The sequence below is a fragment of the Lolium rigidum genome, chromosome 7, assembly GCF_022539505.1.
Source record: "Lolium rigidum isolate FL_2022 chromosome 7, APGP_CSIRO_Lrig_0.1, whole genome shotgun sequence".
NCBI classification, from domain to species: domain Eukaryota; kingdom Viridiplantae; phylum Streptophyta; class Magnoliopsida; order Poales; family Poaceae; genus Lolium; species Lolium rigidum.
Window position 1 is genome coordinate 53,220,150 of NC_061514.1, and position 23,448 is coordinate 53,243,597.

General features: G+C 41.2%; 1 protein-coding gene across 1 annotated transcript; it reads left to right on the forward strand.

Moving 5' to 3' along the window:
- The first annotated feature begins 3,747 nt into the window (after positions 1 to 3,747).
- Positions 3,748 to 10,924, forward strand: LOC124679045 (ent-kaur-16-ene synthase, chloroplastic-like). Its single transcript, XM_047214871.1, has 14 exons — positions 3,748 to 3,855; positions 6,345 to 6,394; positions 6,514 to 6,790; positions 6,913 to 7,093; positions 7,420 to 7,637; positions 7,718 to 7,838; positions 7,909 to 8,006; positions 8,088 to 8,302; positions 8,397 to 8,509; positions 8,846 to 8,941; positions 9,016 to 9,231; positions 9,330 to 9,471; positions 9,571 to 9,816; positions 10,511 to 10,924. Exons 1-14 carry the CDS (start codon positions 3,837 to 3,839, stop codon positions 10,844 to 10,846), a joined length of 2,328 nt encoding a protein of 775 aa, XP_047070827.1. The 5' UTR covers positions 3,748 to 3,836; the 3' UTR covers positions 10,847 to 10,924.
- Positions 10,925 to 23,448: the final 12,524 nt, after the last annotated feature.

Sequence of the window (23,448 nt, forward strand, 5' to 3'; positions counted from 1 at the left end):
ATGGGAAAACACTGAGCAACCAAGGTTTCACATCACAAGGTTCACAAGTGTGCCAAATCTTGGCCCAATCCATGGTGGTTTTGTCATTTTTTGGACATTCCCCCTCTTCTCGTCCGAAAACCCCTCCGTCGAAACACTTCCCTTTGCTCTAGTATATTTACAGGCAAGGACTATTGCTGATCTGGTCTAATATTTGCATGATTTGTTGCTGATGTGCTCTAATATTTCGATGTTTTGTTTTAATATTTAACTTGCTTTATATTTAAATTTGCATTAGTCCTAATGTGCTAGCATATAATTAAAATCATAGCCATGTTACCTAACCATCTATATGCAAATTTGTCACTACTATTACAGTAGGATTCAGCAAAGGCCCTCATCATGTTAATGAAATACATGCACATTTTTGTTTGCAATGATGGATTACAATTTTTTTGTTTATGTTTCAAACTTCTGCTAAACTTGAGCTGTGCTTTCATTGACAAATTAATGAAACATGAAACCACCATCATTCCAAATGAAACACAGAGCTAAGCATCATCAGCTACATAATAATTCAACACAGTAACATAGATCCACACGGATTCGATAATTAAGACCATCACTATAATAGATGGTCCGACTACTCAGTTCAAATGCAAACCAAACATTGTTCAACACAACTCACACCAGTAGTTCCAACATCATAAACCAAAAGCAAATGTACATATCAACCACCATCCACGGGAACTAGGCATCATGCATCCTCATTAGCAAGCACCATCGAAGCCCTTGATGCTCTGCCCTTATCCGCTTGGAGCTGCCGGTATGGGCTAGCTCCTCGCGATGCTGCACTGAGGCTACCAAGCATGCCATCCCCGGGCTTCACCTTGTGCCATGGACGAAGTACCTCCCCTCTTCTTGAAAGGGAGGTCCCCATCATCCAGCTTCTTCACAGACTTGGTCCAGAAGGATGAAATGTTCCTGCTGTCCACGGACTCGCATGAATCCTGGGAGTCATACTGCACAACAACAAATTGAACAAGTTAAGATTACAGATACATAGCAAACATACTGAAATACATGCATTGCTACAGAACAAATTGTATAGCTCACCTCCAGGGAGCCATCTGAATCCTCCAACTGCTCATATTGACCAGGGAAAGCTGGACCAGGCACTTCTGGAGCAGCCACTTCTGGAGCAGGCACTTCGGAGCGAGCACGGAGCGAGCACGGAGCGAGCACGGAGCGAGCACGGAGCGAGCACTGGAGCAGCATGGAGCAGGCACGGAGCAAGCATGGAGCGGACGGCACGAGCTGGAGCGGCGAGCACAGCCTCATCCTCCTTGCGCTTCCGCTTCCTGGACCCTTCACCACCCTTCATACAAATAACATAAGTCCCCACATTAATCCACAATAGGAAAATGTCATCCAAATACTATGCATACCAAACGGATCATCTTAATTAGTCTTTAATTATATTGATATTTACATTATGGTAGCACCTTCTCTCATCATGATTTCATTCTACTAAACATTACAAGATCCTTTCAATCATAGCACGGTAATCCCATGATAAACAGCTAAGCTATTAACTATGAAATTAAACAAAAGCAGAGCAGTGCAACATCATTGAATCATCATGAGCTAAACAAAACAGCAAGCTATTAACTATGAAATTACAAGCATCAGCAATGCAACCATTGCAACTAGCAGGTTATCTTGACAACACTTGCATGACCTAAATGATGAATCAGAACAACAATGAAACATCCTCCTAAAATAACTTAAGGCAGCTACATACACATCATAACTAGGATCCTCTTGGCCACAACTCATGCCTTTAATTTTCATGCCCTACATTCTTACTATGATACATCCTCATCATCATCAATGTCACACTCTCTTTTGTTCTGTTCTCCGCACTAGCTAGACCACTCCAATACTATAGTATTATCAAATCAGTAAGGATTAACTAAAATATAATGATTTATATCATCTAATTCCTGGTGTTTAATCATCATCAATGATTGAACCAACTAGATGCATGTGTGTGTATAAATACTAGTATTTAACCATTGTCTATATCATTCATGCGCTTTGCATTATTAAATGCTGGTAGGTTACATATAATCCTAACAAAACTAGCTTCGGTTCATGCATGTCATTTCAATAGGATTGTATCAACGAATGCAAAGCCAAGATCAACATATATCAAATTATATTGCCTCCCGGACCAGACATTTACATATATTCGACCCACGGATGCAGTGCAAACCAAGATTCTACAAATTTCAGGAACACTAAGCACACATGCAAATGAAATTAAAAGAGGGGGGCGTAAAAGAGGATGAACATGCGCTTACCTCCGCCTCCCGCACAACCACCTCTTCCTTCCCCTTCCCAGCATCCGCCGGCCCACGGACGGCGACGCCTTCCTCAGCCTCCGCCTTCGGTCCACATCATCCGCCGAGCACCGGCGTCGCCGCTCCCGCCACTCCTTCCGCGACAACCGCCGCCTCGCCTCCGACTTCCACGGATCTGCCGCCGCGACCAAACCCCGCGCGCCGCCCTCCTTCGGATCCTCCACCTCCGGCTCCTTCACCAGCAGCTCAGCCTCCCGAGGCCGTCGCCGACGCCTCGGCTTCCGCATTCTCCGCATGCAGCACCGCAAACGCGGCCGACGACGCCGACCCCGCCTTGCTCCCCTCCTTCTCCATCGCCGCCTTGCTACCCTTCCTCTCCATCGCCGGCAATGGATGTGGTCGAATGGGGCTAGGGTTTTCTGTCTCTCTCCTCACCTCTCGCTCTTTGCCAAATTTGGGGGCGGTTGGGGGAAATGGAAGGGGACGGAGAAGGCGATGCGGCGGGGGACCTTTCTATACTGGGAGGGGACACGCAAGGGACACGGAGGCTACCGGAACGGACACGCAAGATCACACGTCATCACCTCTACTTTGCCACGCCATCCCGTACAATGCGTATAATACAAAGTACAAACTTTATACAGGGACCACCGTATCCAAACCAACCGGTATCGCGCAATCCGGACCGTCAATGTGTTTCACACCACCATTTCTCGAACGAGGGGGGGACACCGGAGCACAAGCGTTACTTGTTGCTAAAGATCTTCCCTTTTTCTCAGTGATGTTCAACATTCTTTTTATCCAATTTCTTTAGCTTTGCAATCTTCAGAATTCCAAGGAAAAATGCCTGCGTGTTGAAAGTCGTGTAGATCAAGTAGCTGCTGCTTTGAAAACATGCACCCGAATGGTCACAAGCATGTATTGACGGATTGGCCCCACCACGATCGATCTTGGTAGCTATACACTGACTGCATCCTCGGTTCTTTTTTTCGAAGACGCACATGGTCACAAGCATTGACCCAAATCACAAGCTACATCTAACCCGGCGGCTAGCTGGCCCGGTCAGCAATCTCGACATATTGGTCTAAAAAATCCTAGTAAGGTGTTCCTACATCACGGCAAGTGTGCTGATATATAAACATGCAGACGCTGAACCTTGACTTTCCACCGCTCTCAGTTCCGGTGATCGATCCTCATCCTCTCCCGGCCTCACTTGCAATGTTGTCCAACTCGATCCCGAGAGTAGCATGGGGCGCCTCTTCCGTCCTTCCGGCACATCGCCGGCAGGCGGCTAGCGGCCACACTCTCCCTGCTGCGGCGTCGGCGCCGTCGGTGTCGAAGTTTCATCGGCGACGAACAGGCCACCTCTGCCTCGCCTCCGCCCGTGCTGCAGATCACGCTTCCTCCGAGGCACGCCGCGGAGAACTGTTCGCTCGCGGCCGTCATGGCGCTCCTCACCTCTACCCGATAAGCGCGAGGAGGACTAGGACGATGATCTCATCCTGTTTAGGTAAATGACCTCTGGCTTGCTCGATTAGAACATTTTTTTTGCTAGAGTTCTGTGTTTGTTAGTAATCAGTCGCTAGATAATCAGAGCTCGCATCCTATTGCCGGAAATATCGCCCGATGTCTTTCATAATGAAGCTAGCTTAATGTTGCGCGTCATATATCACACTGCAATTTGTACACAAATTAGACTTTACACCTCAATAGCACACACTATGAAGATGTGCAGCAGTCAACTAAAAGTCTAAAACTCAGAAACCTCGGCTCCAACGTCCACCCCAAAAGATGAAGCTTTCGCGGTACAAAAAGAAGGATGAACCTTTCATAGTACTTTCCTGATTTTCTTGTGTAGTAAACCTTATTTTTTTTAAATACATCCAATGTATTCAATTTCTTTGGGCACACCCCAACGTCCACCCCAAATGATCAGTTTCACGGTTTTAGAATATATTATGAAGATTTCATAGTCTATTCCTATTTTGTTGTGCGTAAAATAAGCCCTAAGATTTATCACATTATGTCCAATGTAAAATTGTTTTTTTTTTGCATAACCAACTCTATTATAGTTTCCAAACCAAAAGCATTAGCTTCTACCCATACTAATATATTAGTATTACAGCACGTAGGTCTGACAAGGCACTTACATTCGCTAAATTATAGATGGGTGGGAAACAGTTTGTGCGGCGCTTATAGGCTGCTAGGGAAAAAAAACATCACGGAAAGTATTTTCAGGGAACTTTCGCTAGCTCGACACTTAGCTACCCATGTTGTTATGAAACACTTATGGCTTGCACGGGGATATACAAATTTAGGTCGTGTGGCAGGTATTCCTTTCGCGGCACACATGTCAATGAGGACACATATGTTTGTTTCATATTGTTCAAAACAAAAAGTACCATTTCATTTATATCTATTTTTCATGTGGTTCATTTCTTACATGACACCATTTCTTAATGGCATCCGTTTCATACATCTCATTTTGCATCTGAACTTTGAAAACAAATTACACCCTAGACCCTAGTCATGCAGTAGACCCTGCGGTCAAGGAAGATCATCTTTGTTTTTTAGGAAATTCTTCCTTTGTCTCCCAGATTTTTTCGAGCAACTCGTTGTTCTGCATTTCATCCACCCTGCATCATAGCTAGACCTGCATGCCGTCATCCTCTTAGAAGATCTGAGAAGGGAGATGCAGGGAGTAGAGAAAAATCATTAACTTGGAGAAAGCAGCAAAAACATACTTGCGGACAGGAATGCTAACAAAGGATTCTGGGTTGCTTATGTTGGGGGGAAGACACGATACTGAGACACCATGGACATCCTTGATGCCTTCACCTTGAACACCATCTTCATGAGGAGGCTGGTCGAAGTGCGGCTATCTAGGGTTTATAGTTGGGCGTAGAAAGTAGGGAGTTTATCAGTGATGGATTACAAAGAGCGCCATGGAGTGGGAAGTGAGGTGTCAATATTCCTGTATTATATAGAAATGGGCAGTGGGCTGGTCTTAACATGACAAGTCTATCGCATGGATTCGGTGCTTAGTCCCTGATGATATCGGGAAGTGTAGCTATTGGATGTAAGGTCTATGCACATATCGGGTACTCTTAGCCGATGGGCCAAGGAGCACAGGGCTGCATCGTCGTTGAGACGGGGAAATTGGGGAAATTGAGCTACATCTTTGGTTCCCAAAGTAGTCTATCTGCAATGATGCGCCTGCACTCCTGTATCTAGGATAGGGGGTGGTCCGTGTCTTCTTCTGCAGCGATAGTGGTCAGTAGCAGGCGTCAATAGGATTCACCTAGATCCTATGGACTCAAATGTCATTTTTTTTGCGGGTATTTTTTTTTGTTGCTTTCTGTCATGTTCCTTTTGTTCTTGTGCCAACACCTCTCTTTCCAAATTGTACTATTGTGTGCATTGTAAACATATGCTTATTTTATTAATGTGTAATAATCTTCTAAAAAACCGGAAGCGTGAAAAAAAGGTACTCCCTCCAATTCATATTAATTGACTCAACTTTGTCTAGACACATATGTATCTAGTCAACATACACATATGTATACATTCGTATCTAGACAAAGTTGAGTCAAATAATTTAGATCGGAGGGAGTACAGTTATCTCTCCTCTGGTTTTCTCCCATTACGATGCCATGCCGGCTGTGAGCTGCTCGAGAACCAATGACGTGGGTGCTCCTTGACAATGGTGGATTCAGTGAGGTGAGTATGATGGCACGCCACCTAGCAGAATGGAGGGAGCTAGTGTACATGTAGTGTGGGAAGGAGGTATGTGGCCGTGGACAAAGGATCGATGTGGACAGGCCAGAAAGAAGAGTTGTAACAATAGCTTCCACACTGCGCCAGGGGCTTAAGTAGCACACACCTAGAATATGTTGCATTTGTTTTTGTAATTGCGGGTTATTTACTAGTATTACATGTATGTATGAGAGCAACGTTATCGAATTGATGCTAACATTAAAATATTCTTTCATCAAACAGCATATACTGAGAAGAGTTTGGTAGGAGAAAATGTGAGCATGCAAAAGAAGGTATGACCAACATTTTTTTTAAGGGTTTATGACTCTTGTTTCGGCTAGATGTTTTGAGCTAGTCTCATGGAATTATTGGCGCAACTAAATACAATGATCAAATGTTGCATATAATCCAGGAAAGGGTGGCTAGAATAAAGAAAGAGCTCCAAGAGCCTCAATGGTTACCATCCCCATACGACACAGCATGGGTGGCAATGGTGCCCTCGCAAGGTATCCCTCAGGCTCCATGCTTCCCTCAGTGTGTTGAATGGATATTGCAAAACCAACAGGATAATGGATCTTGGGGTATCAGAGAATATGACTCGTCAAACGACAAGTGTAGTCTCCTATCCACATTGGCATGCATTCTTGCACTTAAGAAATGGAATGTTGGTCCCGAGCACATCAGCAGAGGTATGAAACCACATTAATTTACTTTTGTTGTTTTAAGGTCTCTACTTAGATGACCTATAAGTTGTAACTGAGATAAAATGATGTACATTCACATGACTCCTTTTATTTTCCTTGGGTGGCAGGACTACATTTTATTGGCAGAAACTTCTCGGTTGTTATGGATGAGCAGATTGATGCTCCTGTAGGCTTCAATGTTACTTTTACTGGTATGATTAGCCTAGCCATTTCCATGGGTTTGGAATTTCCCGTGAAACAAACTTATGTTGATGACATTCTTCACATCCGGCAGATGGAATTGAAAAGGTTTGCTGAGTGACCTTTATACGAAAATTATGTATATATGCATTTTTGTTTAACTGGTTGTTAGTATGCATATGTGTGAATATGAATTGAATCTCACTAGCTGATTCTTTTTTATCTCACTTTATTTTATGAAAAAGATTTTTTGTATTTTTTGTATTTATTTAGATTCTCCGACAAACCATAATTTTGAAATGGAAAATGGGGAACAATGATATTTATCTTGCATATGTCAAAAGTAGCAATCATAACTTCAGTCCCATATGTAGCAACCATAATTTCAGTCTCATGTGAGTAACAAATTGAAAATTATTATGTGTCTCATACAGATTTGCTGAGGATACATCTTATGGTAGAGAAGAATACATGGCTTATATTGCTGAAGGGTTAGGAGACATGTTGGATTGGAATGAAGTCATGAAATTTCAGAGGAAGAATGGATCATTGTTCAACTCTCCTTCCGCTACTGCAGCTGCATTAATATACAATCATGATGATAAAGCCCTGCAATATCTAAATTTGCTAGTTAGTAAATTTGGTAGTTCAGGTGGGGTTGTGTACCTTACACCATGATGAATTTGCAAGCTGTATACTGTTGCTGAATATCGTCTAAACCAACATTTGCAGTACCAACAGTGTTCCCAATAAATATATACTGCCAGCTTTCGATGGTGGATTCGCTTGAAAAGACTGGAATATCTCATCATTTTTCAACCGAAATAAGGAGTATCCTCGACATGACATATAGGTAATGACCGAGAGAAAAGTTAATGTATGTATATTTATAGACCTGTTAATTTACTATATCCATTTTGTAGTTTCTGGTTACAGAGAGATGAGGAAATCATGTTGGATGTAGCAACATGTGCAATGGCATTTCGTATTTTAAGGATGAATGGATATGATGTTTCCTCAGGTATTTCCTTAGGGTAGAATACTTGTGTTACAACTTTTATCTTCAGTGTTGATTTAACTCACAAGTTCCAATTTCACTCAGATGAACTATCTCATCTTGCTGAAGCCTCTGCTTTCCGTAGTACACTTCAAGGGTATCTGAATGATACAAAATCTTTACTAGAACTACAGAAGGCTTCAACAGTTAGTGTTTCAAAAAATGAAACGATCCTTGATAACATAGGCTATTGGTCAAGCAACTTCTTAAAGGAAAAGATGAGTTCTAATGATGTGGATATGGTTCCGGTCTTCACAGAGGTGCTTGGAGCAAAAAATATAATTCACAAATTATTGATCCTAGATTTGATTAAGGGTTTGGTTTACACTTAATTATATGTGTCTGTTATTTCAGGTGGAGTATGCTCTCAAGTTTCCATTTTATGCCACAATGGAACGTCTAGACCACAGGAGGAGTATTGAACATTTTGATGCTCAGGGTTATCAGATGTTCAAGACATCGTACTTGTAAGATTCTCACCCCCAAAAGTAGTTTGCATCTAATTAAATTAATAACTCAGTCCACAAAGTCCTACGATCGATGTTCATAATTTCCAAAAAATAACTTCAACTAATGTTATTGTATCCAAATACTCCCGAGTCATCTCTTTGATGTTCCCACAAAGAAGAAAGAAGTAATAATTGGGGTGATATAATTCGAACCTATGATTGAGCATGTACTTTTTTAGAGTCTATTTATTTGCAATTATCCGGTAAAAACATTCTTCTAAAAATGTCAAACCCACAACATTTATAAGTCTCAATTGATTTTTTTTTTCTAACAACAAGTTTTTACTGCATCAGGCCATGCCTTGCTAACAAAGACCATCTTGCTTTGGCTGTTGAAGATTTCACCTTCTCTCAGTTTGCTTACCAGGCTGAACTCGTGCATGTTGAAAGGTAAATTGTGTGTTATGTTATCAACTTATGTCATCAACTTCCTTTCTTATAAGTTCGCATTTTTTTTCCAACAGTTGGGTGAAAGAGAACAGGATAGACCAGCTACAATTTGCAAGGCAGAAGCAGGCATATTGCTACCTCTCTGCTTCCGGCACCATGTTCGCTCCGGAACTATCTGAAGCTCGCATTTCATTTGCCAAAACTTCCGTTCTCATAACTATTGTTGATGACTTCTTCGATGTCGCGGGATCAAAAGAAGAGATAGAAAATCTGATATCATTAGTCGAAAAGTATAGTTCCTTATCTTGATCTCTTCGGCTGCTTTTTGTTAGGTGCTTGTTTCTTGTGCACTTGTTAACAAGTTGTCTGGCTTGCTTTGTTGTCTTAGGTGGGATGAGCACCAAGAACTTCAATTTTACTCTGAGAGTGTAGAAATATTATTTTTTGCTATCTATACTACAGTGAATCAGCTCGGGGAAAGCGCTTCTGCTCTACAAAACCGTGATGTTAGGAAGCACATGATAGAATTGGTGAGTTCCATATATGATCCCATCATTATGAATTGTATCATGTTATGTATTGCATGTTGAAATTCATGATTTTTATAATGAGTTAAATTTCATCTGTAGTGGATAGAAACATTGAGGTCCATGTCAGCTGAGGCAGAATGGGTGACGAGTCAGTATGTGCCGACAATTAATGAGTACATGACAAATGCAAATCTCTCATATGGACTGGGGCCTATTATACCCGCGTCATTGTACTTTGTCGGGCAAGAGCTTTCGGAGTTGGTTGTCAAAGATCAAGAGTACAATGAGTTAATCAGGCTAATGAACATCTGTTGTCGTCTCCTGAATGACATTCAAGGATATGAGGTACGTATATGGATCGCTTTATGACAAAATGATTGTATCCTTGTAAACTGCGTTCAAACACATAAAAATTTGTTATAGCTATTAAGAAATATGATTCTGTTCGATGTTATAGCAAGTTATTTCACATATCATTACACGTAAATTATCTTTCTAGCATGTAGCATATTTAAGTCTAGTGGACTATAAGTTCCGAGAAAATGGTTTAAATTTTTCAATGGTTGAGGCCATAGAAATAAATTTCACGTTAAGTGAAGAAAAAGAAGACCAACATAACTTATTTTGTTGGATTTTAGATAAAAAATGGTGCATCAACTTCGTTTTTATAGTCGCTGAACAAATACCTCATTTGGGTCGTAGTATATTTTCAGCTACATATGGAACTGTAGCGAAACATATGCATTATTGTTTGCCAAAAAACTGTAGCAGTCTTTGATGATATATATTTTATTAAATTAAGGGGATACATATACAAGCAGGGAGGGTAAATATACTTCCAAATAATACTCAAATATGTGCATTATGGTCTATGGTATCCAGTCACACATACAGGATGGGAAATATACATCCATACAATACCCTTAGGCCTTTTGTGTTGAATTATCAAAGAGTAAGAAAACAATAATACTGACCGTTCTTGTTTAAACTCGTATGCATTTTTTGGAGATTATGACATTTTTTTTACCAAATCCTGCAGAGGGAGGGCAGCCAGGGAAAAGTGAATAGTGTCTCACTACTTGTTCTTCACAGTGGTGGTTTCATGTCCTCAGAATCAGCTAAAAAGACAATTGAGGAGTATATAGCTTCATGTCGGAAAGACTTGCTGAGGTTGGTTCTAAAGGAAGACAGTGTTGTTCCTAGGCCATGCAAGGAGCTGTTTTGGAAGATGTGCAAGATAAATCACTTGTTCTACTCTCAAACTGATGGATATAGCTCCCAAAAAGAAATGGTTGGTGCAGTGAATGCCGTTATCTACGAGCCTCTCAAACTCCAAACTAGCGATCCATCTTTGACTGTTAAATCAGAACACTAAGGGTTCCTAAAGGATCACAAGCTTTCCTTGATAGATAAATAAATATGATCTGCTGCAGTATAAATGCCCTGTCTAACTATGCCGCGGTGCAGAAGGAACTAAAATTAGTTAGGTGGAGATGTGAAGCCTCGAGATGAAGGAAGAGTTGTCCCATGTATAGGTCCAGTTTCTTGCGTAAAAGCTGTGCCAGTCTCGGCGATGTACTTGTTCATAGTGAATTTTGATATATTAATGGGGAAGACTGAAAGATGTGGCAGTTGCATGTTCCCTGTAAACGGTGTAATATATTTCCCTTACAAGTCTTGATTGTTCCGTGATTAGTTGACAAGCTCTGCTGTATCTTGTTCTTGCTTGTTCTGTCTGATTTTTCACAAAGATTTCTTGTATTTATTTCCTCCTACAATCCTAGTTGTCATCTTCACTTGTGATCTGCAGGTGCTTAGATGATTCTGCTATGCGCTAAAGCAGTTATGCTTAATCAGACTGCTAAATTGTTAACGAAAACAAATTGTGCAGAACAAGATGAAAGTTAAAGGGAAAACGAGCAGCATCCTGAAGAGCAGAGTATCAGTCGGACTGTAGTACTCACGAAAACCGCAGTGCATTGTGGCCTTAATAATATGATGGAATCAACAAAGTCGCTCATCGATCAATCTGCAGTCTCTTTGTGCCCAAGATGATAAATCAAGATTCGATAATGAGGAGCAAATGTGGGTACTCACATACTTGGGTCATCTGCCAGTAGCTGTTGAATGTCGTAGGAGGCGTGGGCAAGCACGGTGTCCGGCTGGGAGCAGACGCCGGCGGCCTGGATGGACTAGTATTCAGCGGAGCGCCGGAGCCGCAGGCGTCGTCCATGGCCAGGCCCGCACCATCGGCCTCGGCTCGCACCACAGCGCCTGCCCGGCCTCTGCGTCATCGACCGAGGCAGCGGCGGCATTAATCGGGAGGTGGGCAGCGGCTCAGAGGAGGAGCTGCATCTCCCACAGACACTATCTTGCATCCGTGCACGAGGGGATTCCCAAATAGAGCTGGGGCGGCGCATGCCTGGAGTACCGTGGTTGCTGGAGGCGGGGACGGAGGCTTAGCAGGGGACCGGCGGCGGGGTATTTTTTTTCCTCTTACAAATCTGACCTTTGACAACACCATGTTAATAGTCCGGAAATTCAATTCGGCTCCCGGGTGCGTATGCTCCCTCTACTAAAAAATTATATTTTGAAATGTTAAAAAATTTGAACAAAAAATTCTACATGTACATCTTCATAATATACGTGCGTTCGTCAAGTCTCACGAAAAACCAATATTTTGTGTGGTCTATATAAAAAAGAGAAAGTTTATTTTGTGAAAAGCACTATTTTTAGCACTGAATTTTGTCTTTTTTACACACGTCACATGGTAAGTCGATTTTTTATGAAACGACTTTGTGAGCACGTAGCACGTGAAGATGTACGTGCGAACTTTTAGTTTCAATTTAAAAAAAATTTAAAATGTATGTAATATGCATTTCGAAATATAGAGAGCATATGGACCCATGTTCCAAAACACCGCTTACTACCTTTAGTTGATAGTAACTTATATGTGGTGTCATGTATTATCATTTATTATGTTGTAGACTCATCTTATCTTGAGGTGTGTGATGTTAGACTAGTCAGAATGCATAGTATCATATAGAAGTATCATGCATATGATAGTAATACATGTTACTATCTCACAATGTATGGTATCATATACTAGTATCATAGTCTCCATATATTAATTGTTTTGTAGAATCTCAATGCAAATAGATGTACAAGATTTACTTGACATTAATTTTCTAGTAGTATGTGCTATGATACTGTATCTACCTATGATACTAGTATCCTTGATACGTCTCCGATGTATCGATAATTTCTTATGTTCCATGCCACATTATTGATGATATCTACATGTTTTATGCACACTTTATGTCATATTCGTGCATTTTCTGGAACTAACCTATTAACAAGATGCCGAAGAGCCGATTGCTGTTTTCTGCTGTTTTTGGTTTCAGAAATCCTAGTAACGAAATATTCTCGGAATTGGACGAAATCAACGCCCAGGGTCCTATTTTGCCACGAAGCTTCCAGAAGACCGAAGAGGAGTTGAAGTGGGGCCACGAGGCGCCACCACACTAGGGCGGCGCGGCCCAGGCCCTGGCCGCGCCGACCTGTGGTGTGGGGCCCTCGTGTGGCCCCCCGCGTTGCCCTTCCGCCTACTTAAAACCTCCGTCGCGAAACCCCCAGTACCGAGAGCCACGATACGGAAAACCTTACAGAGACGCCGCCGCCGCCAATCCCATATCGGGGGATTCTGGAGATCTCCTCCGGCACCCTGCCGGAGAGGGGATTCATCTCCCGGAGGACTCTTCACCGCCATGGTCGCCTCCGGAGTGATGAGTGAGTAGTTCACCCCAGGACTATGCGTCCATAGCAGTAGCTAGATGGTTGTCTTCTCCTCATTGTGCTTCATTGTTGGATCTTGTGAGCTGCCTAACATGATCAAGATCATCTATCTGTAATACTATATGTTGTGTTTGTCGGGATCCGATGGATAGAGAATACTATGTTATGTTAATTATCAAGTTATTACCTATGTGTTGTTTATGATCTTGCATGCTCTCCGTTATTAGTAGAGGCTCGGCCAAGTTTTTGCTCTTAACTCCAAGAGGGAGTATTTATGCTCGATAGTGGGTTCATGCCTCCATTGATATCCGGGACGAGTGACGTAAAGTTCTAAGGTTGTGGATGTGCCTGTTGCCACTAGGGATAAAACATTGATGCTATGTCTAAGGATGTAGTTGTTGATTACATTACGCACCATACTTAATGCAATTGTCTGTTGTTTTGCAACTTAATACTGGAAGGGGTTCCGATGATAACCTGAAGGTGGACTTTTTAGGAATAGATGCATGCTGGATGGCGGTCTATGTACTTTGTCGTAATGCCCAATTAAATCTCACTATATTTATCATGACATGTATGTGCATTGTTATGCCCTCTCTATTTTTCAATTGCCCGACTGTAATTTGTTCACCCAACATGCTTTTATCTTATGGGAGAGACACCTCTAGTGAACTGTGGACCCCGGTCCATTCTTTTATACTGGAAATACAAATCTGCTCGCAATACTTGTTCTTTACTGTTTTCTGCAAACAATCATCTTCCACACAATACGGTTAATCCTTTGTTACAGCAAGCCGGTGAGATTGACAACCTCACTGTTTCGTAGGGGCAAAGTACTTTGGTTGTGTTGTGCAGGTTCCACGTTGGCGCCGGAATCTCTGGTGTTGCGCCGCACTACATCCCGCCGCCATCAACCTTCAACGTGCTTCTTGGCTCCTCCTGGTTCGATAAACCTTGGTTTCTTTCTGAGGGAAAACTTGCTGATGTGCGCATCATACCTTCCTCTTGGGGTTCCCAACGAACGTGTGAGTTACACGCCATCAAGCTCTTTTTCTGGCGCCGTTTCCGGGGAGATCAAGACACGCTGCAAGGGGAGTCTCCACTTCCCAATCTCTTTACTTTGTTTTTGTCTTGTTTTATTTTAATTACTACTTTGTTTGCTGCATTATATCAAAACACAAAAAAATTAGTTGCTAGCTCTACTTTATTTACTATCTTGTTTGCTATATCAAAAACACACAAAAAATTAGTTACTTGTATTTACTTTACTTATTGCATTATGTTTCCTCTTAATTTTACCGTTAAAAACATGCCGGTAGGACGCGGGTCTATAATTGGGAGAAACAATATAGAAGAATTTTTCAATCATGTTAGTACCGTTGAAGATTTTGAAGATAAACACTTGGTAGAACTTGCTCCTACTTATGAAATTGCTGCTGCTGCTTTAGTTCGCATGTTGGAAACTAAATTTGTTAATCTCAATCCTATAATCCAACATATGTTTCTTACACTCGGTGATATGGAAGAGGGGGAAAAGAAAGATTTTGTTTTAGAAACCCTTCTTAGAGAATTTGGTGGTCTAGCAAGAGAGGCTAGAAAGGTCTTTGCTAAATTTAATATGCTTGGTTCTCATACTAATTTTGTTGGTCTCCTTGAAAAAATGGACATGGATAGAATAAGGTACACTAATAATATTAATGATGGTGGGGAGATCAAAGCACCAATACTATGTAAACTCCTAGCTATGAATGATGCACTAGAAAATAACTATGCTTGGCTTGTTCCCGAAAATTTGTTCGATGAGAGTAGCAAGCCCAAGACTAATGAAAAGGGAGACGCTGAAACTTATGTATCCAATATACTATGCTTGGTTGAGAAAACTCCAAACCCCGCTGTAGATGCACCACCCTTTGATAATACTTGATACACACTTTCTGCGCCTAGCTGAAAGGCGTTAAAGAAAATCGCTTATGGGAGACAACCCATATTTTTACTACAGTATTTTTGTTTTATATTTGAGTCTTGGAAGTTGTTTACTACTGTAGCAACCTCTCCTTATCTTAGTTTTGAGTTTTGTTGTGCCAAGTAAAGTCTTTGATAGTAAAGTAAGTACTAGATTTGGATTACTGCGCAGAAACAGATTTCTTTGCTGTCACGAATCTGGGTCTAATTCTCTGTAGGTAACTCAGAAAATTAAGCCAATTTACGTGAGTGATCCGCAGATATGTACGCAACTTTCATTCAATTTGGGCATTTTCATTTGAGCAAGTCTGGTGCCTCAATAAAATCCATCTTTACGGACTGTTCTGTTTTAACAGATTCAGCCTTTTATTTCGCATTGCCTCTTTTGCTATGTTGGATGAATTTCTTTGATCCATTAATGTCCAGTAGCTTTATGCAATGTCCAGAAGTGTTAAGAATGATTGTGTCACCTCTGAACATGTTAATTTTTATTGTCCACTAACCCTCTAATGAGTTGTTTCGAGTTTGGTATGGAGGAAGTTTTCAAGGATCAAGAGAGGAGTATGATACAATATGATCAAGGAGAGTGAAAGCTCTAAGCTTGGGGATGCCCCGGTGGTTCACCCCTGCATATTCTAAGAAGACTCAAGCGTCTAAGCTTGGGGATGCCCAAGGCATCCCCTTCTTCATCGACAACATTATCAGAGTTCCTCCCCGAAACTATATTTTTATTCCGTCACATCTTATGTACTTTGCTTGGAGCGTCGGTTTGTTTTTGTTTTTTTTTGTTTGAATAAAATGGATCCTAGCATTCACTGTATGGGAGAGAGACACGCTCCGCTGTAGCATATGGACAAATATGTCCTTAGGCTTTACTCATAGTATTCATGGCGAAGTTTCTTCTTCGTTAAATTGTTATATGGTTGGAATTGGAAAATACTACATGTAGTAATTCTAAAATGTCTTGGATAATTTGATACTTGGCAATTGTTGTGCTCATGTTTAAGCTCTTGCATCATATACTTTGCACCTATTAATGAAGAAACACTTAGAGCTTGCTAATTTGGTTTGCATATTTGGTTTCTCTAGAGTCTAGATAATTTCTAGTATTGAGTTTTGAACAACAAGGAAGTTGGTGTAGAGTCTTATAATGTTTACAATATGTCTTTTATGTGAGTTTTGCTGCACCGTTCATCCTTGTGTTTGTTTCAAATAACTTTGCTAGCCTAAGCCTTGTATCGAGAGGGAATACTTCTCATGCATCCAAAATCCTTGAGCCAACCACTATGCCATTTGTGTCCACCATACCTACCTACTACATGGTATTTATCCGCCATTCCAAAGTAAATTGCTTGAGTGCTACCTTTAAAATTCCATCATTCACCTTTGCAATATATAGCTCATGGGACAAAATAGCCTAAAAACAATTGTGGTATTGAATATGTACTTATGCACTTTATCTCTTATTAAGTTGCTTGTTGTGCGATAACCATGTTTCTGGGGACGCCATCAATTATTCTTTGTTGAATATCATGTGAGTTGCTATGCATGTCCGTCTTGTCCGAAGTAAGAGAGATCTACCACCTTAATGGTTGGAGCATGCATTTTGTTAGAGAAGAACATTGGGCCGCTAACTAAAGCCATGATTCATGGTGGAAGTTTCAGTTTTGGACATATATCCTCAATCTCATATGAGAATAATAATTGTTGCCACATGCTTATGCATTAAAGAGGAGTCCATTATCTGTTGTCCATGTTGTCCCGGTATGGATGTCTAAGTTGAGAATAATCAAAAGCGAGAAATCCAAAATGCGAGCTTTCTCCTTAGACCTTTGTACAGGCGGCATGGAGGTACCCCATTGTGACACTTGGTTAAAACATATGTATTGCGATGATCCGGTAGTCCAAGCTAATTAGGACAAGGTGCGGGCACTATTAGTATACTATGCATGAGGCTTGCAACTTGTAAGATATAATTTACATAACTCATATGCTTTATTACTACCGTTGACAAAATTGTTTCATGTTTTCAAAATAAAAGCTCTAGCACAAATATAGCAATCGATGCTTTCCTCTTTGAAGGACCATTCTTTTACTTTTATGTTGAGTCAGTTCACCTATCTCTCTCCACCTCAAGAAGCAAACACTTGTGTGAACTGTGCATTGATTCCTACATACTTGCATATTGCACTTGTTATATTACTCTATGTTGACAATTATCCATGAGATATACATGTTACAAGTTGAAAGCAACCGCTGAAACTTAATCTTCCTTTATGTTGCTTCAATACCTTTACTTTCATTTATTGCTTTATGATTTAACTCTTATGCAAGACTTATTGATGCTTGAAGTACTATTCATGAAAAGTCTTTGCTTTATGATTCACTTGTTTACTCATGTCATTACCATTGTTTTGATCGCTGCATTCATTACATATGTTTACAAATAGTATGATCAAGGTTATGATGCTATGTCACTTCAGAAATTATCTTTGTTATCGTTTTACCTGCTCGGGACGAGCAGAACTAAGCTTGGGGATGCTGATACATCTCCGACGTATCGATAATTTCTTATGTTCCATGCCACATTATTGATGATATCTACATGTTTTATGCACACTTTATGTCATATTCGTGCATTTTCTGGAACTAACCTATTAACAAGATGCCGAAGAGCCAGTTGTTGTTTTCTGTTGTTTTTGGTTTCAGAAATCCTAGTAACGAAATATTCTCGGAATTGGACGAAATCAACGCCCAGGGTCCTATTTTGCCACGAAGCTTCCAGAAGACCGAAGAGGAGTCGAAGTGGGGCCACGAGGCGCCGCCACACTAGGGCGGCGCGGCCCAGGCCCCGGCCGCGCCGACCTGTGGTGTGGGGCCCTCGTGTGGCCCCCGCGTGCCCTTCCGCCTACTTAAAGCCTCCGTCGCGAAACCCCCGATACCGAGAGCCACGATACGGAAAACCTTACGCAGACGCCGCCGCCGCCAATCCCATCTCGGGGGATTCGGAGATCTCCTCCGGCACCCTGCCGGAGAGGGGATTCATCTCCCGGAGGACTCTTCACCGCCATGGTCGCCTCCGGAGTGATGAGTGAGTAGTTCACCCCTGGACTATGGGTCCATAGCAGTAGCTAGATGGTTGTCTTCTCCTCATTGTGCTTCATTGTTGGATCTTGTGAGCTGCCTAACATGATCAAGATCATCTATCTGTAATACTATATGTTGTGTTTGTCGGGATCCGATGGATAGAGAATACTATGTTATGTTAATTATCAAGTTATTACCTATGTGTTGTTTATGATCTTGCATGCTCTCCGTTATTAGTAGAGGCTCTGGCCATGTTTTTGCTCTTAACTCCAAGAGGGAGTATTTATGCTCGATAGTGGGTTCATGCCTCCATTGATATCTGGGGGCAGTGACAGTAAAGTTCTAAGGTTGTGGATGTGTTGTTGCCACTAGGGATAAAACATTGATGCTATGTCTAAGGATGTAGTTGTTGATTACATTACGCACCATACTTAATGCAATTGTCTGTTGTTTTGCAACTTAATACCGGAAGGGGTTCCGATGATAACCTGAAGGTGGACTTTTTAGGCATAGATGCATGTCTGGATGGCGGTCTATGTACTTTGTCGTAATGCCCAATTAAATCTCACTATATTTATCATGACATGTATGTGCATTGTTATGCCCTCTCTATTTGTCAATTGCCCGACTGTAATTTGTTCACCCAACATGCTTTTATCTTATGGGAGAGACACCTCTAGTGAACTGTGGACCCCGGTCCATTCTTTTATACTCGAAATACAAATCTGCTCGCAATACTTGTTCTTTACTCGTTTTCTCGCAAACAATCATCTTCCACACAATACGGTTAATCCTTTGTTACAGCAAGCCGGTGAGATTGACAACCTCACTGTTTCGTTGGGGCAAAGTACTTTGGTTGTGTTGTGCAGGTTCCACGTTGGCGCCGGAATCTCCGGTGTTGCGCCGCACTACATCCCGCCGCCATCAACCTTCAACGTGCTTCTTGGCTCCTCCTGGTTCGATAAACCTTGGTTTCTTTCTGAGGGAAAACTTGCTGATGTGCGCATCATACCTTCCTCTTGGGGTTCCCAACGAACGTGTGAGTTACACGCCATCAATCCTCTCTCTCCTTCTTAATAGCACTGCCACATTAGCATTTTGCATGCATGGAATGCATGATACTACCTATGATACTCCCATTGTGGGTAGTCTTAGATTGCTCATAGTGGGAGTAACATAGCTAGTAACATCACACATCTCAATGCATTTTGATGACATGCCATGCCAATAAATGAAGAAAGAGAATGATGTGGTAACTAGCTATGTTACCATAACATCACACACCCAATGTAAAATAAGTCTACAACATAATAAATGACAGAATGCATGACATCACATATAAGTTACTACCCACTATGAAGGTAGTAACCTAGACTAGTAACATGGCATATGTTACTAGTCTAAGTTACTCCCCACTATGAGCAGCCTTAGAGCAAGTATAATAGAGTCCAGTCAGCTGACTATAAGACATTAAATAATATATTTTAGATGAGTTGGAGGAGAGGGAAGAGGAGAGAGAAGGGAGGTGGGCTACTATGCAATAGCCAGCTCTTGCACGTGCTCCTAGGCACATTGTGAGAGTGAAAGATGGGCCATATATTAGTAAAGTACTACATTCTTATAGCCAACTATTGTACATGTTAGCTATATGATGACTACAAATGATATGACATCTTGTTATAGCCAACAGTTGGCTATACTATTGGAATTGCTCTTATGGTAATATAGCTAGTTACCACTCTCACTCACTTTTTTCATTTATTAGCATGTCATGTCACCAAAATGCCTTGAGATGTGTGATGTTACTCCTACTATGAGCAGTCATCATCTTGGCACAAATTAGGCTGCATCCTCATTAGCGTCCAAGTTGAGGTTCAGATTTCTAAATAGTTTGTCGAGGGATTGATGAGGCATTAATTTTGCCCCAAGGTTATATTTGTCAAAAAAAGCCTCACTTAAAAGGGAGGTGAGAGATGGGGACAAGGATAAATGATTTCAAACTTGATAGCGGATACAATATAGGATGTGGTATGCTAAATTGCCTCTAGATATCCGTATCTCAAAATTATTTGAATTATCCAATGGTCTTGTCCCAACAATCTGATTTTGATCCAAAATTTTAAAGCTAATAGAACATGTGTAGTAGTTAATGAGCTGCCGAGTTCGTCCATTAAACAATAGCTCATGTATATAGTCATTCTATTGAACATGAGCATTTTTTTGAACTTGTTTAATCAATTAAATTTCTTGTACGGTTTACGAACTTACTTGTGCGCGTATATATTTGATTAAATTTTTTTGCGAGCCACCTCTGTTTCTGCTCCGAGTCTTGTCTCATATTCCTGGAGTTGAATCAGTAACCAATAATTATCTGATCCGCTGCAAATCCGTCGAAAAAATATGCTATAAATATGGTAATAGAAAAATCTGATCCGACCCGGTCCATTCATCTCTACATGTAATACACCCTCTGGCTTAAAATAATTACCCAAAAAAACATATGTCTAGATACATTTATTCTTAGGCAACTAGTACTTTAAACCGGAGGGAGTAATGAATGAGCCCCACCTGATAGATTAGCATGAAGCTTGCAGTTTTAGGGTGGGTGACTCTGCACACTTTAGAGACTCCAAAAAAAAAGGACCTCAGTTCACAGAGTCTCAAATTTTAGCTCAGTTCTAGCCCCGATGTTGTTATTCAGAAGTTGGATTAAGAGTTTTTTTGTAGCCATTTCTACTTAATGAAGATCTGTTTTACCCGCAAGAAAAGGTTAGCTATTTTTGCTATTAGTGCTTTCCTTAAAGGACTTATTGTTGTGTCGGTTATATATTAAGTTTTTTCTTTGACCTAGACAACGTAGATGTTGGCCTCATCGAAATCACCACCTTCGGTACAATCTTTGTAGTTTCCACATGTCCTACGTTTAATCTGCTGCATATTTCACCAGTTTTTTGCTAGTCCATGGCTTAGCTCAGTTAATCCAGCTATATTTTTTTTATAAATCAGTGTCTACTTCGACGTGCTCCACTATCTTAGGTCCAACGGGTGACAAATTTTATCGATAACTCATGGTATATGGTTTCTTGGCACATTTTATAATTGTTGGATCAAAATAAATCTACTACAACCTACAAGCATTAAGAATCATAATATTTAGACAACCAATAATTTTCAAATGATTTATATCTCTTCTGCAAAACTAAATAAACAAAACATTTCGAAATAATCACTAACGCTTCATATAAATTGGACCTATGGCGGCCTATAGTGCAACACAAAAACATATCTTTCAAATGGATAATCGTTTTCTGCAATTTTTCCAAGTTTGATGAATTATGTGCATAAACTCAGGGTATTCATATGTGGCATCCAACCGTCAGTTTTGCTATCAGCTGAGCTAAGCAGTGCATTAACAAAGAACGGGTGAAATGTGCAGAAAAATTAGACATGGAAGTGATGAAAACTGCAGAAAAAAATACCGTAGAACTGGCAATCGTTACATAAACTCACACTGAAGCTGGTGGAAACTGCAATTTGCTCGTAGCCAGCATGGGGAAGAAGACCTCGGGGCTTCTAGGAAGTCTGATGAAACTGCCATTTCATCATAGCCGTTTCGGCGTGCACGATGCCCGCTTCGGCGCGGCATGGTTCCCTTGTGCTCCACTGCCTCTGGTTGTCGAGCTGCAGTTTGGAATAATGTTCCATTGACGGAGTGATTGTTAAATAGGATTGGATGTACTCTTGTTCAGCGCTCTTAAGTACATTCAGGCTATAGCCTCGCTCGGGTTGGTTGTACTCACCACTCACCATTTCACCAAGGAAATGTCAAATACACTTCGGATGGAACATTATTCCAAACTGCAGCTCGACGTCGTAACATGTGTGCTTGAAAAGTAAGACCCACGTACAACGGCCCTTGATTAGAGCCACAGATGTCAAGCCAAAATCCAGCTTCTATATTGTGGTGACCGGTAACATATACGGAGCGGAAAAATAAGGCACACATGTTGACCGGTACCATCTATAGAATTTGTGGTGACGGTCCAGCTTAGATACTCACACTTGACTGTGTACTTTCGTACAGTATGTGGTGACTCATGGCGATAAGTCCCGCGCAACTTCGTAGTGACTCCTCCCTCCGTCCCGGTTCATAGGGTTTGTGTGTATCTCTTATACCTTAAATTTAACAATAATAATATAAAATATATACTACAAAATATATATAATTAAAAGGCTTAGATTCCCTACTTTATAATGATATAATTTTTATGTTGTAAAATTTATATTATGTTAGCCAAATTGAGAATCTAGGGATACGCACAAGCCCTATGAACTGAGCTCTTGTAGTAGTGAGATATAACTGCGCAGAAGTAACACATGTGCATTGACTAACAACAGCTCAAGATTTGTTCCTAATCAGGAACCAAATCTTGAATTTCAATTGTTACCTCTGTTCCTAAATGTAAAGCATTTTGGCAAACGAAATTTAGTTTTCCAAAACTTCTGTAATAATGATTCATTTATACTCTGTTTTGGAGGAGAATTTTCATTTTTCATCCACCCAAATCTCTTCTGATAAATCCTTTCATCTTTTCTTTCATATGGTGCTAATACTTTTTACTATAATTTTGGCAGGAATTCTATGCCCGTGGCTCCGCTGCTCGTGCCCTGATTATGTGCAAAGCATATTTTCCGGCCATGGACCTTGCGCACATTGCCCTTGGAGTTCCCAAAGCTACCAACATCAAGAAACTCATCCGAGAAGTTAGTGGATTCGATTCTCTCTTCGCTTCTCGCGTAAATCACTTGTTTTACTCTCAGACCGACTGATGAGGTCTAAGACCCCGTTTGTGGTCCGATCTTGCGGTTGACCCGAAATCCAAAGAGGGAAGAGAGGGAGAGCGCGAAGAACACGATGAACACGAAGAACACGAGGAACTCACGCACGCACACCAACCCGATACAATCGATAGTTACCCTCGTGGCTCGATGAACCACGCCAATAGAATCAACCCGGGAGAGACGCGGGGTAGAATCCCGGTGTGAGAGATCGGTGAGGGAGATGAATCAAGGAGTGGGAGAGAGAGTGGGTAGCACTAGAATCTCACACTCACAAATCCATACATCCATCAA